Raw genomic sequence first — 25,017 nt, 5'->3', positions numbered from 1 at the left:
TTTTTTATAGCATTAATACTGCTGTAAATTGATTCCAGTTTTGGTCCCTTGTAAGTCAGGGCCCTGGGAATATTGTCCCGCCAGTCCCGCCTCCTCCTAGCCCTGCTATTAATCATGACTTGCCTGTCTTGAAATCTCCCACGGTTTGGTCACAGCTCCAAGGTCACAGGCTGTCATTAGCATTGATCTGAAAAACAGAAATGAACAATACAAGCTGAATCAACCTTTGTTGAGTTTCTAAACAACTCTGCTCTGGATGCATAAATAAATAATACATACATAAAATGTCAGCCCTAGCACCTTCTTTTCCTCCAGAAAAGAATGACATGTTTGAAATCTCAGCCATCAGCATGGCTTTTACATCACAATTGTGCCTAGGAAGCCTAATGTGTTGCAGGTCATTAGATGATGAATTTTGATATTGTGCATTGTACACTAGAAAAGAAATTATATTGCAAGGGATTAACTGCTAATTTTGCAACACTTCTAACACTACTCACATTAATACCTATAATATAATAGAAAGCACATGCTTCACATGATATAACCAAGGGTATTATTACATAATAACACCTGCAAACTGGATTAATTTATATGCCTATTTGTAAGTGACTGCTGTAGCAAGAGAACCTATAATCACAGGAGGCATCCCAGACACTGTTTAAGCAGTTTCCACTGCTCATCTACAATAAAAATTTAAGATTTACTATGAGCTATACTGTTCCACTGTAGTTTAATACCTAGCCACAACCATGTTTTATATGCATTAGGAGAAAGAAACCATTCAGCTGTAGAAAGCGTTTATGTACAGTACATGATGCAGATAAAAGTCTAAGAAAGTTTAAATGAAGAACAAGGGCACTGAAAATGAAGCATCAAATATATTGCCTGAATGTAAAATTAGGAATGGGTGAAATGATATGGAAAATAGAAAATGGCCAACATTTTGGACAAAAGACCAAAAGGAAACAGAATTTTAATGAAATTTCAGATAAAACAAGACATAATCAGGCATGCATGTGCATGCCTTTTATTGTCTCAAAAGCATGCTGTACTCAAACCACCCACAATGTCTGAGGTTTCCAATAGGATGCAAGCTCAGAGCATTTGTGAGGGCTAGAAGAGTACTATATATCTGCAAATTTCCAGGTACAGACTAGAAGAGCAGAGAGAAGCATGTCCAGTAAAAGAAAACAGCTGAGAGAAGGAGGGAACAGGGAAACAGACAGGAAAGACCTTTGTGTCCTGAGGCAGATTATTGATGCTTTCTGGAGAAAGAGCAGAAGGGCTGAGCAGTGAGGCTGGGAGAAGGGAAGAAAACATGATCGAGTGTGAAAGATGGAGAAGGTGAGATGATCTTTAAGGTCCCTTCCAACCTATGCCATTCCGTGATTCTGTGAAGGTGAGGTCACACTGATCACAGTCCCGCTGTTTGCTAATGTTTAGAAATCATACCATATATTTCATATCATGCATCATATTTTTAAAACAAGCTACCTTCTCTTGTTACTCTAAGTCTTTGCTCCATGATATATGAAATTCCTTAAACAAATATGGCTACACTTTGAAATTACCAGAAAGTAAGAAGTAGAAGTGCTCACCGAAATATTTCTCGGTGGTTTTTTATATTCCAATCATAACCACCCTTACTGACAAGTTCAAAAAACTCGGTCCTTCTCCTGCAACAAAACAGATTATCAGAGAAGGAAACAAGACACTTCCAGGGTAGCACTGCAGTAGCAACACAGTTCTCTGGATGATACAAAATCACTGCACCTCATGCATTATTGTTAAAGTCGTTACACTGACAGTCCATTTAAGCGAAACATACTAATTTCCGAACGTGTTCTATAAATGTCTGTTATCAATGTCAGAGTTGTCTAGTAAAAGCAATATTGTATTTATGGTCTCTGCAGATAAGGAAATAAATGGTACCAAAATGTTCAGTCTACCATGGAAGCATGAAATGTTCAACTACAGCAGTGGATAGACAGACAATAGAAACAACCCTGAAATATATAAACAATTCTCTTTACATGTCCTTGCAACATGATTTTTACTTCTGGAACCTAAAGGGCTTTTCAGAGACGCGCAATTCCTGTTATTTCCAGCACACAGAACAGAACAGTAAGACACAGGAGCTGTAGATGTCTCAAGTTAGTACTTCTCACTGACTAGAAACTAGGTCTCTCTGCCTCGTCTTCTGGAATATCTCGCTTATGTTCTCCAAGATAGAAGAAATGTGAGCCAGAACATGTTGATGTTTGTTTGGTGCCTTTAAGTACCAAAACTCTGACTCATCATAGTCTGCAACTTTTTATGGTACCGAGACTCCAAGAGGCTCTCATTACACGCTGTGTGACTACAAAATGAAACAGATCCTGCCTCAGGTATAGCGGAAGTTGAGGTATAAAAATACAGAGCAACTTGCCCAGGATGATGCAACATATTAGCAGCAAAGCTGGAAAGCAAATACTTCGTTCTGAGTGACAGTCCAGTGCCCTATCTCATAGGAGACTGTGCTATCTCTTTGTCAAGTGGAAACATGGTTAGATTCCCCAACAAGAAAACATTTTGCAGTCTTGTATTTTCTACATCTACTTCAGCTAGACTGCAGTTTTGAACAGTGATTATTAAAGCACAGTCTGATGGCAGCCAGTACAGGTTCTACACATGAGGAGATGCATACTTCCATGAACACTGCCCTTGATCAATGGACAAAATTTTATGTGAGGCATGTTGCATTATTCTGGTCCCCGACTGTCACGTGTTCTGTGACCAGTCACTCCTGCTATAGGGCCCTTCTATAATGGATTTCATGACAGAAGCTAGAACAGGGAGTTATAAGGACTACATGATAACATCTAATCCCTCGTGTTTAATGAAATAAGATATATAAGAGAGTTTTGTGCTACAAAATTTCCTGGGACAACACAAAGTCACACATGCAGAAAACAAAATTCAAGTCTCTCACACAAAGTCATAGCATCATGGCTCCAGCACAATAAATATTGCAACAATGAAAATTCTAATGGCCAAGAGTAGCTGGCACATAAACCTTAAACCAGCCTAATCCTGAGCAGATCATCAACAACTACATACTCTATTAAGAGAGGGAGCAGTAGATTTTTGCATCCTGTATTTCAGTGCCCAGTCTAACAATGTAAAATTTGGTAATGATTTCATTTTGAAATATTGGATATTCTGAGCGATTAATATGTTATTGGACAAAAACCAGGCAAAATTGTTTAAAGCCAAAAGCTCAGGAAGATGACATCCCAGAAACCTCAACCATTCACATTTAAAATATGGAGATCCATAAACAGTAACTGAAAATGTGAGTTTGAAGGCCTTATGTTAAGCTGAAAAACTTTAAAACAAGAATTTTATTTGAAATCCATTTAAATGGATTTAAATGCTCCACAGATAATTTCTAGGGCAGGAAGGAGTCAACCTGAGGAAAGCAGCCACCTATAAGTAAACAATTTAGTGTTTCCTAATGGTTGCTTATGCATGGTATCCAAAACGAAGAGGTTTGCTACTATTAAGCAAATGTAATATGCCAGGATTTCAGAAATAAACAGAATGACAACAATTTTGCAATGTCTGAGTAACATTGACTCTGGTTGTATTTGGCCTGGAAGGGAAAGTTGTCTTGCACATCTGGTATATAGCACATCCAGTTACTCTACAGCCCAGCGGCTCAAGACATCATTTGAGTGAATTTCCATAAACTTACTTCATTTTGGTTCTATGCTTTTGCTTGTTGTACTATCTACAAGCATCATTATCTAGAATTATCTACTAAAAATCAAGTACATTTTCCATCTGATCTTTCACCGAAAGTAATCTTTTCGTTTGTGGAAAAGTAGTGCCTTGAGAAGGTCATAAAGCCTTGCTCTGCCTGCAGTTTTGTTGCTGTTTGGCTAGCTGGACTTTGTCCTCATTAGGTTTAGGCATTCTAAGAATACCGATGTAAGAATTTCCTTCTCTACAAAAATATTGAAGACATAGCAAACTGAAAAAACAAGTTAGGTACTTGTGTGGAAACATCTGTTCACATAGAATGTCTCTAAGAGGTGTAACTCATCAATGTTCCCAGGGAGTGATATTCAGGCACTTTTGGAAGTAAAATAGAATAACAGCTACCTGATTAATAAATCATAATAACACAAGAGGAAAAGATAACTTCTTTGCAGACTGCTGAGTAAAGAGGCCTTATTTGCTAAAAGTTTTCTGATTCATGTAGCACACAAAAATCAGTTATGCAAGCCGAGTAGAATAATCTTGCAATTCAGCTGATGTCCCTTTTTGAGACATTATTTCTTTATATTAAAACTAGAAAGACAACTTGACCATCTAGTTTTTCAACCTAAGGCAGGCAGGGAAGAGAGCTCCATCACATCTGGGTCTGGCCTGGGTTCTCTCCCAAGGCACTGCTTTGGGCCCTCCCTGGCTCTTCCAGGGGCTGTGGGATCCTGGCCAGGGGGAGCACATGGGGCTGTGCCAGGGCAGCTGTCCTCTCAGCCCCTGCCACTCATCTCTTCCTTGACAGCACAAAACATTTCTGCAGCACTTTTTATTTGTGGTGAGATGGGAGAAGCTGTACTGCCACATCCCTGTGGTCCTCGTATCTCACTTAAAGCTGTCAGCAAATTCTTCCATCATACCAGCCCCCCAGATAACAAGTGATCCTAACAGACAGCTCCAAAAAGAGTACACTTAAAAGGGTTTATTTATCCTGCTCAGGATTTTCATGTCAGCAGGTAGAAATTTCTTCATGGACTAATGTTTAGATGTTATTCATAATACCACTATTCATTAAAACCCTGTTTTAATACAACTTCCCTGAGAACAGACTTGCAGGAAACAAAGAATATCAGCATGTCTACTGCCAGTACTGTTTAGAAACAGCTCTTGGCACAGTAACCAAATACTGAGAAAAAAAGACAAAGCAAACATTGCAGCATCCCAGTTAGTATTTTTACAATTACAGTTAAAAATACAATGCCAATATGGATAGTTGAACAATTTCAGGGTAAAGACTTTGCCTGAAGTTTTCTGGAAACGTGGTTTGGTATCAACCATGAGCACAAAGGAGGGGCAGAATCCAGGTATACTACCCTAAGAAAACAATTACTAAATGCTACCCAGCACTGTATGGGATAGGATGCTAATGGACATCAAACAGAAATTCTTAAGGATGAAGGCTGGGAAGGTAGTACACTGAAACTGCACATCCAACAGCACTTCTCCTTGTAAGTCAGCCCCAGGCATGTGCCAGAGAGGGGGATGTCAAAAGTGCAATATGATGGTGACACGACTTCTCCAACTACATGCACGCTCCCCCACAGTCTCACTTGGAAGAGCTTGGTAATAATTATCAGTATTTGGAAAACATAAAATAGCACCAATTTGAAGGTTACTTACAGTTTTGATTTGCAAACAAGGAACAGGAAGAAAACTGAACAAGAGAGATCCTAATATACTTCTCTTGAGTTAAGGTTTTTAAGACCTATTCTCATCTGACGCAAATTGGCATAACTTGTCTTCGAAGCAGCAATGCGTATGCGTTCATTACCTCTACAACTGGGACTGTAACTAAACATAACATTTTTTGGCATACATATTTAGAAACTCTGAAATGGTGGAAAAGAATTCTAACATGTCACTGATTTTCTACATGCCTGAAGAAATGATCACAGAAGGGGCAGAAGAATTATGGGACTGAGCTGTAACTGATTCCTGGGATTGGTTTGAAATATAAGCCTAGGATTTCACTTGCTTTTTGTTGATATAGACATTTTACACATTAAAACAAAACTCACTTGGACACTTGAGATATTTCTGTTAGCCTAAGATATACTAAATATTAGACTAAATCTCTTCAACCACAGCTAAACATTAATTTCTCATATTATATATCCTTATTGGTATTTAATAAGTCATTAGAGTAAGTTCTTCGAATTTTCATTTGTCAAATACAAGAAATGCCAATACTTACTCAAAATACAGAGTGAGGTCTGTTGCCAGTATCGATTGCTTTAGAAGCTGCATAAGGTCACTGTAGTCCTTAGAGGACAAGTTAGCAAAGATGTTGTGACCCTATAATGAAAGATAAAAGAGGTAAAGGGCTAACAATCAATATAGGTTTTTAAAAGGTTTTCTAACTCTTTACTGTTTCCCTGTGACAGAGGCCTTTTCTGATTCATGGCAAAACTATGACAAAATAATAATGTTAATACTGCTGAGATTATATTGGGGTGGAAGAGTTGATGGTAGTAATCAAGCACCTGGGATGTTTTTCTAAACTCCGCCGAAATTACAGCCTCTTGAGGAAAGATTTACTCTTTGCTCTGACCCTGCACAGACTCATTTTATGGGGAAAAACTATGGATACATCTCAATCTTTCCTCTTATTAAATGTTTTGGGGAGCTGTGCATTGTTGGTTTTGAGTTGTGCTCCTCATAGATCTATCTGTGCTGCTGCTTGCAGGCACACAAACTGCTGTTAGAGCATCCAGACACTAAATCAGTGCTTCATTCAAAACAGCCCATTGCCGTATTGGCCTGCAGTGCGTACAAGCATTGCCTACACAGGCTAAAGAACCGCAACTCTCTGCAGTTTAAAGGCCCTCTGTAGGCCCAACAGGCTACTTTTTACCATGGATTAAAATCTGAAAGGTGCTGCACAGCCAGAACGAAAGGAAATAAATTATTTAACATTGTTATTTCCTTTTGTAACTGAATTTCTGAAAACTAAAAAGGATAGAGATATTACAATTTATTTATGAAATAAAAAAACCTAGAGAAAATAAGCTGACAGAAACAAAATTAATGGAAAATGCTAAATGTAAGCTTAAAAAGTGGTCTTCGTGACATTAGTCACGTATAACTAAATTAACATAAATAAAAGTACTACAGGTTTTTTGTTTGGTTGGTTTTTTTCTAATGACCTATAGGAATGATGAGGTTCTCTTGCTAAGTGGTTATTTTGGTGGCATTTAGCACTGTAATGCACACGTTCAGTATGCACTGCCATCTACTGCTTAGGAAGATTAGGGTGCCCTTAAAACCAAGAATTTTCCAGCAAGGGGACTGCTATCACCATGATGGTCTGAGGACATAGATGAGATAAAGTCTGGAGGTAGAGATGGTATTTTTAAATAGATAAGTTAATTGTTGGTCTAAAAAATAATTTTCCAAGCATAAAAGAGGGTCTTCTCTGGGACAATGAAATGACTATTTCTTTTCAGCTAAAAATTGAGATGGATTTGAGAATCTTAAGGCTTATTTATGAAAAATAATTTTAAAAACAAAGTACTAAGAAGAAAATAAAGGAAAACGTATCAGGAAAATAGCAGCTCTTACAACAGGGGTTGTTTAGCAAGTTGTCTGTTATTCTGTAATAACTGTTGCCTTTCTGACCTGTTTCATTGTGTATAAAAACCATGTCACGGCAAAGCTCAAGATCACTTATACTGAGGTTAGTGTGTCAAGAGTAAAGGATAAACAGCTCCCTTGTCCAACATGATAAAAATCTAAAGAAATAATAGAATATACTGTGTTTCCTTCTAGATAGCAAAGACAGACTAGAATTACTAGATGGGATATAATCTCATTTCAGCTAATTTGAGAGAGGAGACCAACTGCTCAGCTGGTGAAAGTAGATTGGAGGATCCAAATCTGCATTTATTCCAAACCAAGGGGTGTTGTGTTCCATTAGCAAAGAGTATCTATTGGGTAAAAATCCCGTAGGATTAATTTTCTGGTCTAGAAATGAGGACCTGGAGAAGAAGCTGCCTGAATGATCAAAGCAGAAGATTTACATTTCAAGTAATATTTTACATTTCTGAAAGAAGCTGGAGTAGATTCCAAGGGAAAAAAGTTTTTTTTTTTTTAGTTTTATTTTTAAGCTGGAAAAGATAAAGAAAAGCATCTAGACTGACCTGAGCTATAAACTTTCACAGAGTTGCCTGTCTTGAGCCTATCTTTACAGAGACATTCAGTCACTAGAGAAATTACTGTTTCCCAGGAAAGCTTGTTCCAGGGGCTGAACAGTCTCATTGGTTTAGAAAAAAACCCAACATTTCCTATTCTGAACCAGTCTGTTTAACTTTCAAATGCTGCTTTTTCTTACACCTTTCCCTAGCAGTATAAGGAGCCATTTAATTTCTGGTATCACCTTTTAGATAAGCTAGGCTAGGATAAGCAGATTGAGCTGTTTAAATCTCATGCTGGTGCTCTCCTTTCCTATGCCTACTTTTTAAATATAACGTTGAGAAACTGAACACTAAAGCCACAGTCCCGTGACTCATCTCCATGGCACTGTAGGCAGAGGTAAAGTCAGCACCCTGTTCCCATTTGTCTAGATACTCTAGGCAAGAACTATGTCTTTATACGTTTCTGCAAAGCAACTAGTGTACTCTGGACAGCACAATATTACTGATATTAATTTTTAAAAAATCATTAGTAAAATTATGCAAAACCATCATAAAAATACTGATTACAGAAAAACTGTCAAATAAATTCAATTGGTCCAGTAAAGGATGACTGTGATACTCTGACTACAACACCTGTGGGGAAAGTTGAGCGCTTGTTTCACCTGCCTATAAACCACTGAGCAGGATATATGCAAGAAGACTGAGAAAAGCTGACAATATGATTAGGATATGTTCTCCTTGCCCCTAGCTGATTGAGACAAATATAATCTCTGAGCTCTATGATCAGCATTTGTAGTTGTTTAATTTTGTGCTAGTTGTGACCTTTGTGGTAACCAATAAATAATTCCTCAAGGAGAGGGCACTAAAAAGGTACTGTGTGTGGTATTTCCTTTCTCCGGCTGAAACTGCCCAACAGCTTACAGTGAGATTAATAGTAAGGCTTTTGTACCTCACTTTGGAGAATCATGACAGCATGATTGAAATGGTGGTGCTCCAAGGTAGCAGAGGTGCCATAGAGCTGAGCTAAGGCTGATCCACTCCTGAAACAGAACACGGAGAGTCAACAAATACTGCTAGTCTGCTTACGAAGCAGGTTTCAGAGACAATTTAGTAATGAAAGCATGTAGCCACACTCCCTCTCCATTTCAGCAACCACACTTAAGACTGTTGACAAGACCAAAATACTAATTTAAAGCCAGATACAAGCATTTATGTTCCAGACCTTTTGCTAAACATCATCAGCTGCCTAAAGATTTTCCTGGAACTACATGAAATTTTGTAATGCAACTTTCGAAGTGCCTCAGTGATGCAGCAGCACAGGCATACCACTGTGCAGTAAAGACAAACAGTAATGTCCTTGAGCTAGGACCGACTGTTCTGCTACTACTTTTTAAAATCCTTAATAGATATAAACACAATGGCTTACAATGGGTGATTACAAACTCTTTAAAAAACCTCAAACCACTTGGTTGGTTTAAAAAAACCAACTGCAAATGCAGTGAGGTTCTGTCTGCACGCAAAATCATGCACTTAAAAAAAATACTAAGGTAAACAAAAAAACACAAGTGAGAGCAGTGAGTAGAAAAGTTTAGCATCTCTTCAGAATTTTCTCTTTGTGTTTATTCTCTAAACCAAAATCAGATTCAAAATACACAGAGTAGGTGGGTTTTCTAAGTTTAAAGAATAAAAATCTACAGAACGCAATTATAAAATTGTGAATCATTGGGAGGTGCAGAGAACGGGACTGGATTGTCAGAATAGTTACTGTTCACCATTATTTCGCTTCTGAGTCCCAGCTTAAAGCAACAAGATGGGTTTCTTTCCAAAGAAATGAGTTTAGGAGATTATGCTAGAGACAAACAGAAAGAGTCTCCTAGGAGCATATACTATAAAACTGCACCATACTGCTATCTAATTATCAGAAGCAGCTATATTAGAGAGAAGGATGTCCAGGAAACATCATCCCTAGAGAACGTGGTGTTGAGATAAAGAACAGAGGCATTTCAGACAACTGTGAGATTGCTTCCATCACATACCTCTTGAACTTTCATCACACAGAACAGCAGTATTGAACACTGAAGATAAAATAGGAAAATGTGATGCTTAAAATTTATGTCCGCTTAGAGGAGTAAATCATAGCTGCTGTTATGAAAGCTACAGCTTCTGTTTTCAGAGATGTTTTATACATGTGTGGTAATGTTTGTCTTTTGTTAAATGTCTTCAGCAATTTCTTTATGGAGTCGTAAAATGGCAGCCTCCTCTTTGTACTCCGTTGTCAAACAACAAGTATAAGTGATAGCAGTCTAATGCTGAAATCTCTACCTTTAATTCAGCCATCCCTCTGGCACAAGAAATATTGGTGGGTAATGTTACAGTGGAGAAGTGGTTAACTTAATCAGAGCCTAAAATGGTCAGGATGTAAATCTTAGGTCTCGTTTTTGTAAATTAGGAACATAAACATCAATCAGATGAGCTTCCTTCCCATTTGTCTCGTCTTTTTTGATTCTCTTCAAGACTCAGCTGCAAAAAGGCATCTAGCAGTGCTTGGTAACCTTTGCACCACGAGCTCTGTCTTTTGAGCACTGCAATTGATTTTCCTTGCTATAGTGATTGAAGATCCAGACAGTGTCATTGTTTCATTGAGACTGTACAGCAACACCAATAGCTCAGGAAATGGCAGCTTAGCGAGTATCAGAAACATCAGTCAGAGTGATGTTCACAGAGGCAACTTGCTCCCAGAAATGCTGCAGCCCATGCACACGCACATTGCAGCAGAGTATTTCTGCAAAAGGTAGGACAGAATAGCCTAATACAACATCACCCTGTCTTTCAAATATCTTTAGACAACCATTTGACCACTTCCCTGTCACACTGGAGGATTAGCAGTAATGCAGAACAAAGCTGCAACTGCATACTGGGATCTGTAGGACAAGAGAGCTTCAAGGTGTCGTATTCTAACTATAGGTGACCTAGGGAGTCAAGAAAACAACATGGAATTTGGAGGAGTCTCTGTGTCTGACAGCTTTATTTCACATCTTGACCAGGATGTTGTCAGGGGACATTTCCTGTTGTCCCCCCTTCTTCTCAGGTAATGCAGATTTTGGAAAGAATTTGACCTTGGTCACGGGTGTTCCCTTACCAAGAAGAGGTACCCTCAAACCTTCCACAAACCTGCTTCTGCCTCACTGTGTCTGCAGGCAGCAGCCTGAACAGTAAAAAAACATGCAAGTCAGGGCTGCTGAATCAGGTCCTAAGCACTTTGAGTAGAATAAAATTCATTTTTATAATTGAAAATGGTCTGGAGAGCAGGATTTCACATGGGTGATGTAAGAATCTGCCTTTGAGATCCAGCTTTGTATTCTGGTGGGTAGTGACCACTGCAGGGGGTGGCCATCCCACCCCTGCCCCACAGCAGCATGTCTCCAAACAGGCTCTGCTCTGGCATGTGGGGCAGACCAGGGACCCTGCATGCTCCACAACATATGTGGTGAGGCAACTACACCAGTCTCCTGCTGTGGACAATATGCATCAGAGGTCCAGCATGATGGCAGCGGTTTCATACTTCATAGACTAGGAATTACTTTATATATGCTTTACTGGTGTGAAAGTTTTTGTGAAAGCCTTATTTCAGTTTTACCTATTTTCTTTTGCCTTAATAGTTGAACAAGGTTTTGCTTCATGTCATGCATTCCAGCCAGCAAGAACAACCCAGACAGACAGTGTTTCCTGGGTTGAATACCATAATCAATAACACCTGAGCCTGAAAAGAACATCAAGTTTTGGCACCACGTTTCAATATGTGGTGTCAGTTCAACAGCCTGATACAAAGGACAAGCCAGCAATTACAAAAAAGAACAGAGAATGAAAAAGATGGATAGCCCCTCACTACATACAAGAATAAGAATACTTGGCCTTGGCCTAGGAGGCCTGAAATTAATGCTTCATTCTTTATCCTGGTCACCTTTTGCTCTTCTGTGGAAGAAAAACAAATTAAAATAATAAGAATTAGAAAACTTACTTGGCTTGGAAGGCATTGTTGGTTCCCCTGTGGTCAAGGTCGTGACATAAGCATCCCACAATCAAAGCTAAAATTTCAATTTCACTTAGAATCTCCTGAAATCCTGCAGTCTGAGAGCAGAAAAAAAATAGCAGCTGTAACTATCAGTAGCAAGAGGGATAAGTAATGTTAGTCCATCGAGCAACAGTCAACTTTGTTTTGATACCATGAACGTTTCAGTAAGAAGAAGATAAATGCTTTATTGTCATATTATATTCCCTGCTGTATGTTAGATGGTTAGCAGAACAGATAGCGTCCTTGGAGTGATCTGTTATTATCTCTCTGTTGCATTTCCAGCATGCCATTTCTTCACTACCCAGAAGGCACTAAAGGCGAAAAGAGCTGAAAACAAACACCAACAACTACGTGCTAAGACAGGAACTGGAATTTAATATCAGAGAAATCCAAACCAAAATTTATTCCATTTTGAAATTATTGTTCAGAGAAGTATCTAGACAGATTTCTTCAATCCTGAGGTGACCATCTTAGTCAATCCCTATTGTCAGAGACAGCTGAGATGTTAAATTAAAAGACCTTTAAAAGAAGCCAGCTAAAACATACTCTATGGAACTGTTAGGAACTATTAAAAGATTTGTTATCTGGGACACATGAAATGAAGCAGCATGATTTAAAGAGGAAATGTCTCAAATGTCATATTTCTGCTGCAGATCCCCACTTGAATTTGGGAGAGAATTTTGAAAACTGATGTACTGAAATTCTCCACGAGCAGCTCAGACCGGAAACGCTCATGTGAATGGGGGAGCTGAGACTAGAAACATTTTTTTGCCACTCTACTTCTCCTTGTGGACACTTGCCATAGCAGTTTTCCTGCCTGAACTGCCTCACATCAGAAAAGAAACACGACTGCTATTGCTAACCTCAAGCATCCTGAACAGATCCCATTTGGAGGAGGTGCTGGAGCCTGCGTAGAACACACTACCTCTCTGGTGCCATGCATCTTACCCATGGCAGAAACAACCTGGTTCTTCAACTCCTCAAAAGCATAAAGGCATAATGCCTGCAAAAACGACTGGCTGAGCTCTAAAATTGTTAACACTTGTCTTTCCACAGTGCCAGTCTCCAATGACACTCCTTAATCTGCCACACAATCTAGTCAGTATGAAAGGAAATTATATAAAAAGAATGTAAAATACATTTATATTGGAGGACAAAACCAAGGCTGAACACTAACAGTGTGTAAGAAATCCTGAATTCCATTGCTTTTCAATGGGGCATAATTTCATCCACTGGCAAGAAGAGGGTTAAGCGATACAAAGACAGTGAATGTCAGTGGGACTTGATGTCCTTACCTGGTAGGAACTTACAGCCCAGTCAGAAATGCCAGTCAATTTCAGCAATACCACGTGAAAACATTGCTATTCACCCTGAAGACCACAAATTCTACTTAAATAAGTGCCCATTCAAATCCAAACAGCCCCTGTTTTTATAGTCTGAAATGTGGCTGCAGTTAATATTTAGACAGTACAGGGAGCCAGGTTCCCCCAGGTGCTCAGGAATGCATTTCAGTGGGAACTGAGGAAGTGCAGGACTTGCTACAAAAGCTTTATAATTGTACTCAAAGTTTACATATCAGAAAAGATGATCAAATATGAGGAAAAAAGATTCCTTTTGTATAGAATCCACTGGTGTACAGAGTAACTTGAATATTATGAAATAGATTCTCCTGATTTCTAGTGCCATTTTTTTTTTTTAGTTTCAGTAACAGCTACCCAGGCAGAGGAAATTCTCTAAAAGACAGCGTTTTCTTTTTTTATTTTTGAAATATAATCAAAATAATAGCCAAGATCTATTTTTAGAAAAGGGTTTAAAACAGTTTTGTAACTGACAACATGCCATATGTCAAGTTTCAATCTAGAGAAAACGTTCATAGCTAAGTTAAAACAACTTAAAATATAAGTTTTAGAAAATAAAATTGATGCTGTAATAAATATTCTTTAGCATAACACAAGCTTTGATTAAACTCAAGGATTCAGCCTGTATCACAAATGCAGGAAAGTCGATTAAGTAATTTATTAACGGTAGCAATATCTCAAAAATAAATGCAACATTTTATTTAATCAAAAGTCTTGTCATTGAATATATGAGAGAAATATAGTACATTTCACTAAAAAAACATCTAATTTAAAACAATGTTATAGTAAGGGGATATCTGCTTTGAACCTAATGCAAGAAAATAGAGAATTACATTTCCCAATCTTTTGAATTTACACAGAGAGAAAAAATACATGGCTATAGATGACGGTGCAGTAAAATTTATTTTCACCAGAAAAGGAATGACCCATAACTCATGAGTGGCAGAGTCTCCAGTGAGTTATGGAGGTCATTCTTTCATGTGAGGAAATGAATCGCATCCATTATACCTCGCCCCACATTTATACGTTTTGCTATTAGCACACCAGATAGGATTTTAATTTTGTATTGCTTACTTTTACTTTTTCATTTTTACTTTTTGAAATAAGTATCAACGTGAACATTGTTAGGCAAAGGCGCTGCTAACAAAGCCTGGGCTTGATCCTGCAGTTTACTCTCATGAGATGTCCTTAACTGGCAGGAGCAGTCTTCCTGCAGTGCTTGCCCTCACACTATTCGGGCGAGTCTGAAATACCGAAGTACGGCTCGCAGGACTGGGCTTATAACTCATCAGTGTCTAACTGGAGAGAGAAAATGTCTACTTAGATATACAGGAACATACCTTAGATATGGAGAAGGCTGACCCAGGAGCAAAACAACTGGTTTAAGCTTTGTTGAATTTCTGTTGTTTGGCTTGTTCAACCCAGATGAATATTCTTCGGCATTCAGTGGGAGCATGGACAGGCCACAGAGGCTACCACATTACAGATTAGACAGTACTATGCTATGGTAAATCCTACCTAAAAATGCCCTAAAATAGACCTATGGGTTTATATTTGTGGTGCAGTCCATATTGCTGACTGTCATGGAGAAATCAGGAATAGGGTGCAATAACTGCACAAATCACTGCCTTCTTGACTGTCAGAGTCCCTCTCTGATGGTCAAAGAATTACACCCCTTTTGCAAGTGAAAAAACAAGGCACCTACTAGCGCGGATGGTTCCCCAAGACACATGCAGTAAGAGCAAGCCTGGTACTATTACTAGTATCTTGACTCTCTCTTCTGTGTCTTTTTTCACAAGATCAGCCCACCTGTCTCTGGAAGCAGGGTGGGATGCGTGGCGAGCCCAATGCCGTGGGCACGCGTGTCCAGCCCTGCATGTGGAATTGCTCATTTGGTTTATTACCAGGAGTGTGGGCAATGAAATGAGCTTGACTTGAAAATCCCAGATCACCTCCCTCAGACAGTTGTGTTCCTGTGCTGACTGCTAAAAGGATCCTGAAATTATGCTTTGAGAACCACAGTTAAAGCAGTTTATGGCTGAGGCCTCGCAGGGTTGCTGGTGGCTGTTGAAGCAGCGGGGATCTGCTTTCTGCCTGCTGCCTGCCAATGTAGTCACCGCCAGCTGAGATGGAGATGCCCGGTGGGGGAGAGCGTTTCCCACCAACCAACCTGCGAAAATCTGGCCTCGGAGCTCCACCTAGAGGTCCTCAGGGGTGAGGTTTGAGGGCTTCTCATCCCCTGGTAGGTAGCCTTTGTCAGAAATCAATGTAATTCCCAGCTGAACGGCACTGCCTGACTTCGCCCTTACTGCTCAGAGTAAAAAGCTTTTCATTTTTCTATAACTGAAAAATAAAGCATGTCAAGTTTATAAAACTTTAAAAATGACCGATACCCACACATTACCATGACATTTCATTACAGATCATCAGAAAATGCCTGCTGAGACGCTGTTAATTCTGCTCAGCTGAACAGCCTCAGGCCCGGAAGAAGAGGTGACCTTTCTCTCTTGTTGAACATCTCATTTCCTTTGTCTCACAGCGTGCAGTACAACTTTGCTATGCCTCCGTAAATGTTCACAGAAACAAACCCACGTAGCTGGGACAGACCTAGTGCTAGACCGACATCTACCTGCTAGAAGATGTCATGTTCTGTTTTTTCTCACTTGACACATAAAGTTCTGCCACAGAGACGATGCCAAATGGAGGAGGACAGCTGGGAACCCACACACAAGAGAGCTGTGCCCTGTGAGCAGGAAACAGGCCACAGACTGTCTCAAGTCCACGTAACACGGCGCTGACCTGTGCTGCAAATGGCACAAGCTGTGGAGTCTCCACCTCTACAGACAGGGTCCAAAAGCTAACCACGTCACAGAGACCGGCCAGCAACAAGAACGTCAACATTCAGGGATTAAAAACTAGGGAACAAGCACATGATATCCCAGATGAATGTGTACTTGCACAGGTGCTATTGATATGACCACTTTAAGGTTAACAATAGATTACTCTGGCCGTTAAAACTGAACACGAAGAAAAAATAGAAAGACCTGAATTATTTTTATCTGGAGATAAGGCAAACCCAAAAAGTAAAGTACAGTGGACAGTGTTGTATGCACACAGACATGTTGCTTCTCTTTTACCATATTAACTAGAACATTAAACATACAGGACCACAGAGCTTTTTATTGATACCTTTGCAAGAATTAACTAGCCAAACATGGATTATTTAATGCAGTGAGGTTGCTGTGGGGTACGGAGACAGAGCGAGTAAGAGCAGTGTTACTTTCAACAGAATTTACTTGTATGCTGAGAAGAGTTACTGGTACTGATGGAGATATATGTTAAAACCCAGAAGTGTTACGGTGTCCAACAGAGACATGAGATTCACTTATATCACTATGTCAGAAGATAATCTTAAAATGTTTTAAGGCAATACCTTCTACAACTATGCAGATGAAGCTAGATAAGAAGGTAATAAATATCACCATAATAAATACTTCTGGGATTCTAATCTTCCTTCCTTTTGTACTTCCCAATTTAAGAGTCTGAAATAAATGTCAAATCAAAGAGTTCCAAAAGAAAAACACTTCTCTAAGATCAAGATCTATAACAACAAGCTCATTCCAAGACTGCCATCTGTTTTCAGTCACTTTAATGTGCCTGTGATATCACTGTCACTAAAACACTATAAGGTTTTGCCAAATATGTGCAGCCTTAAGTTGAATAACCTAATTCCATGGGCATTTCTATTGGAAATTAATAAGTATCATAATAACTAAAAAGAAATGAAATGTTGGAAAATGTTTACACAGGTAAGGCAATGCGGCAGTAAAAGCTCTTGCGGGATTGCGTCTGTAGCTGAATACTTACAGTTAACATGGCAAACATGAGCTGGCAGACGTTGAAAGCATGCCTCCAGTTGTGATACAAAACCATTCGATAATTCTTCCTAACTGTCAAAAGCCACCTACACAGTGTCTGAAATGAAAAGTACAAGTTGTATCAGGGCTACTAAATGTGTACAAATGGACAGAGCAGTGCCAAGAGAAAAGCAGCAGACATCTCTGCAGTGCAGATGGTTACCTCGTAGTCGATTTTAAATTTCTGAACCATTCCAAGTTCCATGAACATCCGCAGGGCCGCAGTAATCATGGCATCCACATCAAGCGAGAAGTCATCAAAATGGATATCATCAATGCCAAGCTCTGACACCAGAGGAATGTTTGCTGCCTGAAAATGCCAAAGGGAAAGGGAAACTTCTGATTCAAAACCTGGGTCTTTTTTTCTGTATCACTCTTACAAGAAGCCATTCATACATCAGTTCTGACCTGCCAATACACCCCCTGCTTGATTTGAACGCCGAGCAGTAAAAGTTTTAATCTGAGAAATACAAACGTGTCAAGCTAGCAGCGGGGAAACAGTGGGAAGGAGAAGAACCTCGTATGAGCAGGAAATACGCTCACCATCCCAACTGGAGCCTGTATATAGCATTTTGACTGTGAGAACTGACCACTTTACAGCCACTGCAGTAACACAATATATTCCAATGCAAATTACAATGCTGTAATGCAGGAAACATCTGGACAGCCAGCAGCTGGGAATTTTAATTGCTACCATTCAGAAACGTAAAGTAAATACACTGCTTTGCAGAATTTCTAAATCTAAATGTCTTTACATTCACAAGCGTACAAGTACCCTTTGCTTTACACTGTTCACTACACATTCATAGAATCAAAAAAGAGTAATAGAAGAAATGCCTAGCAGAAGTACTTTTCAAAGTAGAATAAAAATAATTTTCAATATGCTGATTACGTAGTAAGTCAATAAACAATAGCAAAAGCCTTACATTTTGCTTTGTCCATGTAACAGCAGACTTTTGTTCTGTTTGTAAGAGAGGAATGAGCTTTCCATGCACACAAAAACATACGGATGAGTGTCCAGGATGGGCTAATACACACAGTTGCGCACACAGATGCGCTGCAGCTGGCCCAATGGCAGCACCTGCGGGAGCCAGGCGGAGGTGCTGACAACCCTCACGGGCTTGTTTGCCCTTCCTTATGCCCCTTTGGACTCGCCACTTATCTCCCTAGAGAGGGCAGGTGGAGGAGGCTGCATTTGCTGAAGGAAGCATCTGTTCCCTGTCTCCCGCAGTGAGAAGGTGATGGGTCAGGCAGAAACCTCACAAAGCGGCTGGATTCAGCCCACAGGCCATGAGCTGGACCATGCTGAATTAGTTAAAACCATGTGGACTCAGCTGGTGTGGCACATCCCGCTACTCACTTGCATAAAATACCAATTTGTTCACGCAACTGTAAGTTCACCTTCACAGTTACAGTTTCTATGTGACCACCCTATGATTTCTTTTTTGATAACTTGTGTTTTGAAATATTATACCCTAACTAGAAGTTACTGACTTGTAAAAAGCTTTTTCTAGCTAAAGGGAAAGTATGACCTCAATAATTACTTTATGCAGAGATTACATCGTATAGCTAAACCAGCTTAAAGAGAAGATGGTGTAAACCTGCCATAAAATAGCATTGACATTACAGTGTTAACTTATTTGCTACCTAGAACAAAAGTCTTTTCACTTCAGCATCCGGTAAAGCACGCCAATACTGCCAGAAGTCATGGTGGCACACCAGTGAGATTGACTGACTTAGGAAATACAACAAACCCATCAAGTCAAGTGTCATCCCAGGACACAGCTGAAGAACCTGGAGCATGCAGGCAGAGATGTAAGCTCTGTCAACTGCATACGTACTTCCTCTGCTAGCCTATTTATCCAGGTTGAATCAATTCAGCATTTTTTTTAATAATTACTGAAACATTTGAAATGCTTCTAGATGATCCCAACAGGAGTTACACCTCAACACCCTTTAAAATCTGTCTGAAAAGCTATGTATTTACTTCTGAGGTAAAGAAAGAAAGAAAATATTAGGTGTGAAACAGGAATGCTGGCCCAGAGCCTGCTGTCCAGACCTTCAGCAGCTTTACAAAAATTGTGACTTTTTTATCATTTAGCTGTTCTTCAGAGCTTTGGGAGATACTCAAGATGCATACTAATATTTAGTCTATAAATACACTCACTGCATAGTAAATGCACTCTCCATAAAATGTCTGAGGGAGGAAATGTATTTGTCCATCTTACTAATTTGTTCCTTAGAGAGAAGTTTAAATAACAAAAATGCTGAAACAAAAGCATTTGACTGTAAGTAAAACTACTTAAAACCGTTTTATCAAAACTCTTTACAAACCTACTGCTGCATTTTCATTAACATTGAAGTGGGCTCTAATTAAAATTTTCATGTTTTCTGTCTTCTTAAAGGAAAACAGATCTTTTCCTCGCTATTTTTTTACTGGAAAAAAACCCACTTTTACCAGCCCACTACAATTCAAGAGAGAACACTTGGAGCAGTTGCTCAACTACAATTGTTTTTTCCTTTGTCGAACAGTGGAGAAATAACAATATATTCCAAATCTATTACAAACTGAATAACAGGATATTAACAAAGCAAGTCAAAAACAATTTCTTCTCATGTCAGTCTGAAACATATAAGTATTTATGAGGTTTTACATTCCTAAATTTAACAGGAGTGCCATAATCCAAAATAACTGCTGAATTAATAGCCAGGAGATAACATTTGTATAAAAGAACCATTTGCTTTACAACATCAATAAAGGAAACAACAGAATTATGAGTGTTGAGCCTAATTTGAATAATGTTAAAAAAAAGTGATATGTTGTGGGGCTGCAGCAATATTCTGGCTGCACCTGGCACTGCCTGTCCTCAGTTTCTTATGCTGGAAATGAAGCAGTCCAGGTTTTATAGGAGAGCAGTCATTAAAACTTCAATTTTTTTTAATTACAAAGATATAAAAAATATTCATAATACAGAATATTAAAACATATCGAGCCTTGAAATTTTGCTGCACTGCAGGACAAGTTCCAGTGGATTTATTAAAATAAACAGCAACACCACCACTCTCTTCCTGGAAAACAGAGGGGATAAAAGTACCATGACAATAAGAGGAAGGGGCAGGCAATTAAAATTCAAGTTACAGTTAAATTATTTTTTTAAAGCACCCCAGTGATTTAGAATCATTTAAAAGACTTGCTTCCTTTTGAACGTTTTGAAGTTCAATTTCCCCTTTCTAAAAACAATTAAGAAGACTGCACTTTAAAGTCTTTTTACCCTGCAGACCAAGCAATTTCAATGCTCTTCATCCCTGAAAAAATTTCACATGACTCTTCTGTGAGCTTATGGCAAATTAAAGCCGGACGTGCCTCCACTGATCACATCTCCATTCTCCTTGGTACTAAAGCAAAAATTTGTCTTGAAATAAACCACGAACACAAGTTCGGCTTAACACGTGGAAGGCAACTAGTCTTGCCTATTAAAGGACAAACTTGGCAGTTATCAGACTGGGAAACTACCACCACTTGTAGGCAGCTTGGAAAAGAGGATATCATGCCCCTGAATGAGAGCATAAAGACAAGGTATGAGGTATGCGGCTACCTCATACTCAGATTTTCACGGTGTGGCGTGGGATGGATACAGAGAAGAGGAGAAGTACCTTTGTACTCAATCCAGGACTGGAGTCAAGATTCTCCTTTCCTCATTGCTCTTTGCTATTATGTAAAATGCTTCACAGCCTGCTTGGTATATGTGCAGCTAGGAGACAAGTGACTGGTTGAGCCTTGCCTTACATCAGCCATTGCCAAAGGGCCACATATCATTAATGACCATCATACTTCCAAATACAAGGAACACTAAAGTGGTTTCCACCAACAATAAAATCCCAGTTCTGGCCATTATAAAAGACAGCCCATGAGAATAGAAAAAGCTGTTGTGTCAGCTTCTGTACTTCAGTTTTACTACCTGTGTGAATAAGACATCAGTGCTTATTATGCAAGGAAAGCATTTTGAAACTTACTGATAAGCACACTAGTATGGCTTTTTTTAAAAAAAAGTGCTATCTGCCATTTAGTATGCTCAGCTTCTTTCCCATGTGATATCAGAACTATCCTGTAACAATAACTTCCATTACCTAATATAGTTCACTTCTTATATAACCCTGTAGACTAAGCCATATGGATTGGTCAGCAAGGTTTCCTCATCAGAAAATGCTGCCAGACTGATGGAAAAAAAGTAATAAGAAATTTGAATGTATACAACACATATAAAGATATACCATGAAATGTATGTCCCACTGTAGCAAAAGAATGGAAAAACAATATGGTATGCTGCTTAACTCCCAGGGGCACTGTGAGTCAGGAGTCCATGTACTATGATTTCAATAGCAGGCTAGGATCTGACCTTATTTATACTCTACAGTGAAATGGGAGCTTCAGACAACGTGACATACACAAAAAGAGTAAGACTACCCTTTCAAGTATCTCTTCACCTAGAATCTCTCAGAAGATTAGGAACGGAAAAACCTTAAAGGTCAGTCATCAAAACCTGCATAGAAAGCAAAGTGCAGAATATTTAAATATGATGCTGTCTTTACCTCTCACTTAATCTTCTATCAAGTAGTACTGAAGACAATATTTTCTGATAGCAAAGATTTTTATTTGCAAAGGGTTCTCTTTATTTATAAAGGCCTCTAAAATACTTCCTTATATTTATAGCTGTAGGCATCTTTTAAAATATATCTTTATAGACAGTTATTAGCAGTAGTGGACAAATTTTGCACTTCATAGCCATAATAGACCAAAGCCTGTTATATTCTAGTCCGACACATTTCTTACTCCCTCCAAAGGGGAAAGAATCACATGTTTCAGCTCGGGGATATTTTAATGCCTAGAGCAACCTGGCTTTTAAAGGCCTCCATCTGTTACTGCAGACTGTGGATGGCATCTCTCTGCCCTTCGCAATGCTGAGTTAGCACCTCTTTTCCAGTGGCCAACAGCAGCAGATGCAGGACAACAGCATTTAAAGAGAATTTTATAATATTTACAGTAAAGGGGAGTGGGTGTGGAAGAGACTTGAAAGTGTGCATATGTATTATCCTCTGGATTTTTATTCTAATGATTTTTTAATGTGATTATCACAGTAGCATTGCTGCTGCCTTCGGAATTGAAATCACCCAGAATCAAAGGAGCTCTTGAGACCAGCCAGTCCAACACCCTACTCAAACAGGGCCAAAAACCCCCAACTTTATTTGCCCTTCAACAACTTTCACCAAATTCCAGTTTTCTGAATGAGGTTACTGTACAAAGGGATACTCAACCACAGCTGGAGCCTAGAATGAGACAGGAGTGGGGTTTTGGACTCATCTGAAGGCAGTTGGATAAAAACATGAGATAAGGAGACCTCACACTGCCACAGAAACACGCTTGGCCACCGTCAGATGTATCTGACTCACTGTTTCTGTGTGCCAGAATCTGCGAATGTTTTAGCCAACAACTGTTCAGATGCAAAAGACATCAACAGTCCCTGGAATAGGATTTATGTGTTTCAAACCTCTTCAGCATAACCCAGCAACTGTGACATGAAATGCCCAGGCTCTGCCCAAAGTGTCACAGTAGGTGTCCAAGCTCTTTGCTGGAAAAGGTCATTCATTGCTTTAGTCAAAGTTTCACATTTGAAAACTGAGAATAATGCTGCTCTTGCATCCAGCTTCAAAATCTGCAGCTGAAGCACGTATACATGGATCACACTGCTTCATCCTCAACTGGCAAATTAACAGCACAAATATGCAATTTAGACATGAAATGTGGAACAAAGAAAGTTGCATTTAGTCTTGTTTCAAAAAATTATTTGCTTTAATTAAAAGAAAAACTTCATAGCGTAAAATTATTTATTCTGCTCCTTCTATTAGAACAAGAAAAGTATCTCTTAATAAACATATCACTAAAAAAAATTCCTAAGTGCTGTGTTTGATATTGTCGTGCACTGTGGTGCACGATATTTACTTTCTGGTTTTGTTCTAAAGCCATATGTGCCTGAGAAAAGGATTTGTCTTCTTACAATTTTATTTTTAAAAGGGCAAAGGAAGATATATCATTACAGCATTACACATACTATTTCCAAAGGTAAGGCTAGAATTATAGCTAAAAAGCTGAAAGTATTTGGTATATGTTTTTGATCAGTCAATCAATCCTGTCTGAACATACCACTTTCTGAAATTAGGACCCATCAAAAGTAGTAACAAATTTCAGAGATAAAAATATTACATTTAAAATTGTTACAAACTGTAATAGAAAAGACACAAAATACATTATTTATGTTGCTAAAAATCAATCCTTGATGTGAAAGTTGTTTCCTAGAACACAGAAACGAAATATATGGCAGCCTATAAAAGGAACAAGAATTTTCTATTTTAAAAGAACAGAAGCATAAAATAAAAAAAATTAGTTGTCTGATCATTTATTATTCTTAAGGCCAAAGTCCATAATCACAGCAGCCGAGGACGGGAGTTTTACAGGGCACGCCCATTCAACACAATGATCTCCTGAGGGGTGCAGGGGAGCGTTCACGTCCTTTTGGCTTATGGTGATTAGGAAATAACCAGTGTGTCACATACTACAGGCTAGCAACTGTCGACTTTTTATGACCATTGGTGCAGATGAGAAGTTCATACAAAAGGGTCTATTCAGTCTCCATCCCAGAATTTTAAACACGCACAAGCAGCAAACCTAGGGCAAGTATTTCTCTGTGACACAAAAGTGTCAGGCGTGCAGGCTGCCATTTCCCACAACAGCCTCATTTGGTTTCTGTAGGCAGAGTCAGCTTTGCTGCTCCCATGAAGAGCAGAATGGGTAATGCGGACCGACCACCTCATGCCTATAAATTTGGAAGGGTGAGGGAAGAGGGATACAAGGTAGCCTTCTCCTCTGCAAGGCTACCTAGGAAGGCTCTAACTGCTTCCTTGAAGACTCAGAAGAGGAAAACCCTGAGTAAAGGCAGAATGAATAGGGTCAGGGTTCTTGTACAGAAGACTTGATGTGAAGGCACAAAGAGGAACTGGCTCTTTTGATGGCAAACAGCCCAAATTGTGCCCTGTAATTCTCAGTTGGACACAGTGTAAGAGAGCACCTGAGAGAGAAAGAAGTGAAGGCATTACCAAGAACAAACACTAAAAAACCCCACTAAAACCTCAAAATCTGTACCAGTGCCACAACATGTACACGTTGTGCCACAACACAGCATGTACACTGGTATTACATGTTTTTCTATCCCTGTATACTCTAGCAGCACTCACTGCACCCAAGCCAACCTACAGGACCACTGGCCACGTGCCATCGTGGGGCCATGGCAGTGCTGCAGAGTGCACAGCAATGGCACAGGACAGTGTTCCTGCTGGCCACCAAAATTTTCTTTCTGAGCACCTGTGATAAATCAGACTGGCAGTACAGTGACTGGTGGTGACAGTTATGCAAATATATGACTGGGCTACTGCTTTACTGGGGATAAAGTCCTATTTCAGATCTGCTAGAGTAACAGGTATAGCAGGATGTTGTCAGGTAGACAATAAATAATACTGAAAACACCTTCAAAATTACAATATACATTTACGAAAAAGCTATAGAGAATCTTGTAGTGATTATCCTTAAAATATGTTTTATCTTTGTCTTTTTTTCCTTAGTTTTTGTCAAGTTCTGATTGCAGGTTTAAAAGAAATCCACTCATCCTACCCTGAAT

The 25,017-nt window shown here is 39.2% G+C and overlaps 1 protein-coding gene across 1 annotated transcript in view; it reads right to left on the bottom strand.

Annotated features, from left to right (window-relative positions):
• PDE11A (phosphodiesterase 11A) overlaps positions 1–25,017 on the bottom strand; it is a 75,532-nt gene that overhangs the window by 19,280 nt on the left and 31,235 nt on the right. The window contains exons 9-15 of the mRNA XM_010173514.1: positions 17,454–17,600; positions 17,241–17,348; positions 11,962–12,071; positions 8,893–8,983; positions 6,005–6,105; positions 1,602–1,679; positions 120–187 (exon numbers count right to left, since the gene is read on the bottom strand). Of these exons, the coding sequence (XP_010171816.1) occupies positions 120–187; positions 1,602–1,679; positions 6,005–6,105; positions 8,893–8,983; positions 11,962–12,071; positions 17,241–17,348; positions 17,454–17,600 (703 nt within the window). The remainder of the gene's footprint in view (positions 1–119; positions 188–1,601; positions 1,680–6,004; positions 6,106–8,892; positions 8,984–11,961; positions 12,072–17,240; positions 17,349–17,453; positions 17,601–25,017) is intronic.

This window comes from Antrostomus carolinensis, unplaced genomic scaffold (genome assembly GCF_000700745.2).
Source record: "Antrostomus carolinensis isolate BGI_N321 unplaced genomic scaffold, ASM70074v2 scaffold15448, whole genome shotgun sequence".
Classification (NCBI taxonomy): Eukaryota; Metazoa; Chordata; class Aves; order Caprimulgiformes; family Caprimulgidae; genus Antrostomus; species Antrostomus carolinensis.
The sequence above is the reverse complement of the archived record's forward strand: the minus strand, read 5'-3'. Positions and strand labels throughout refer to the sequence as shown.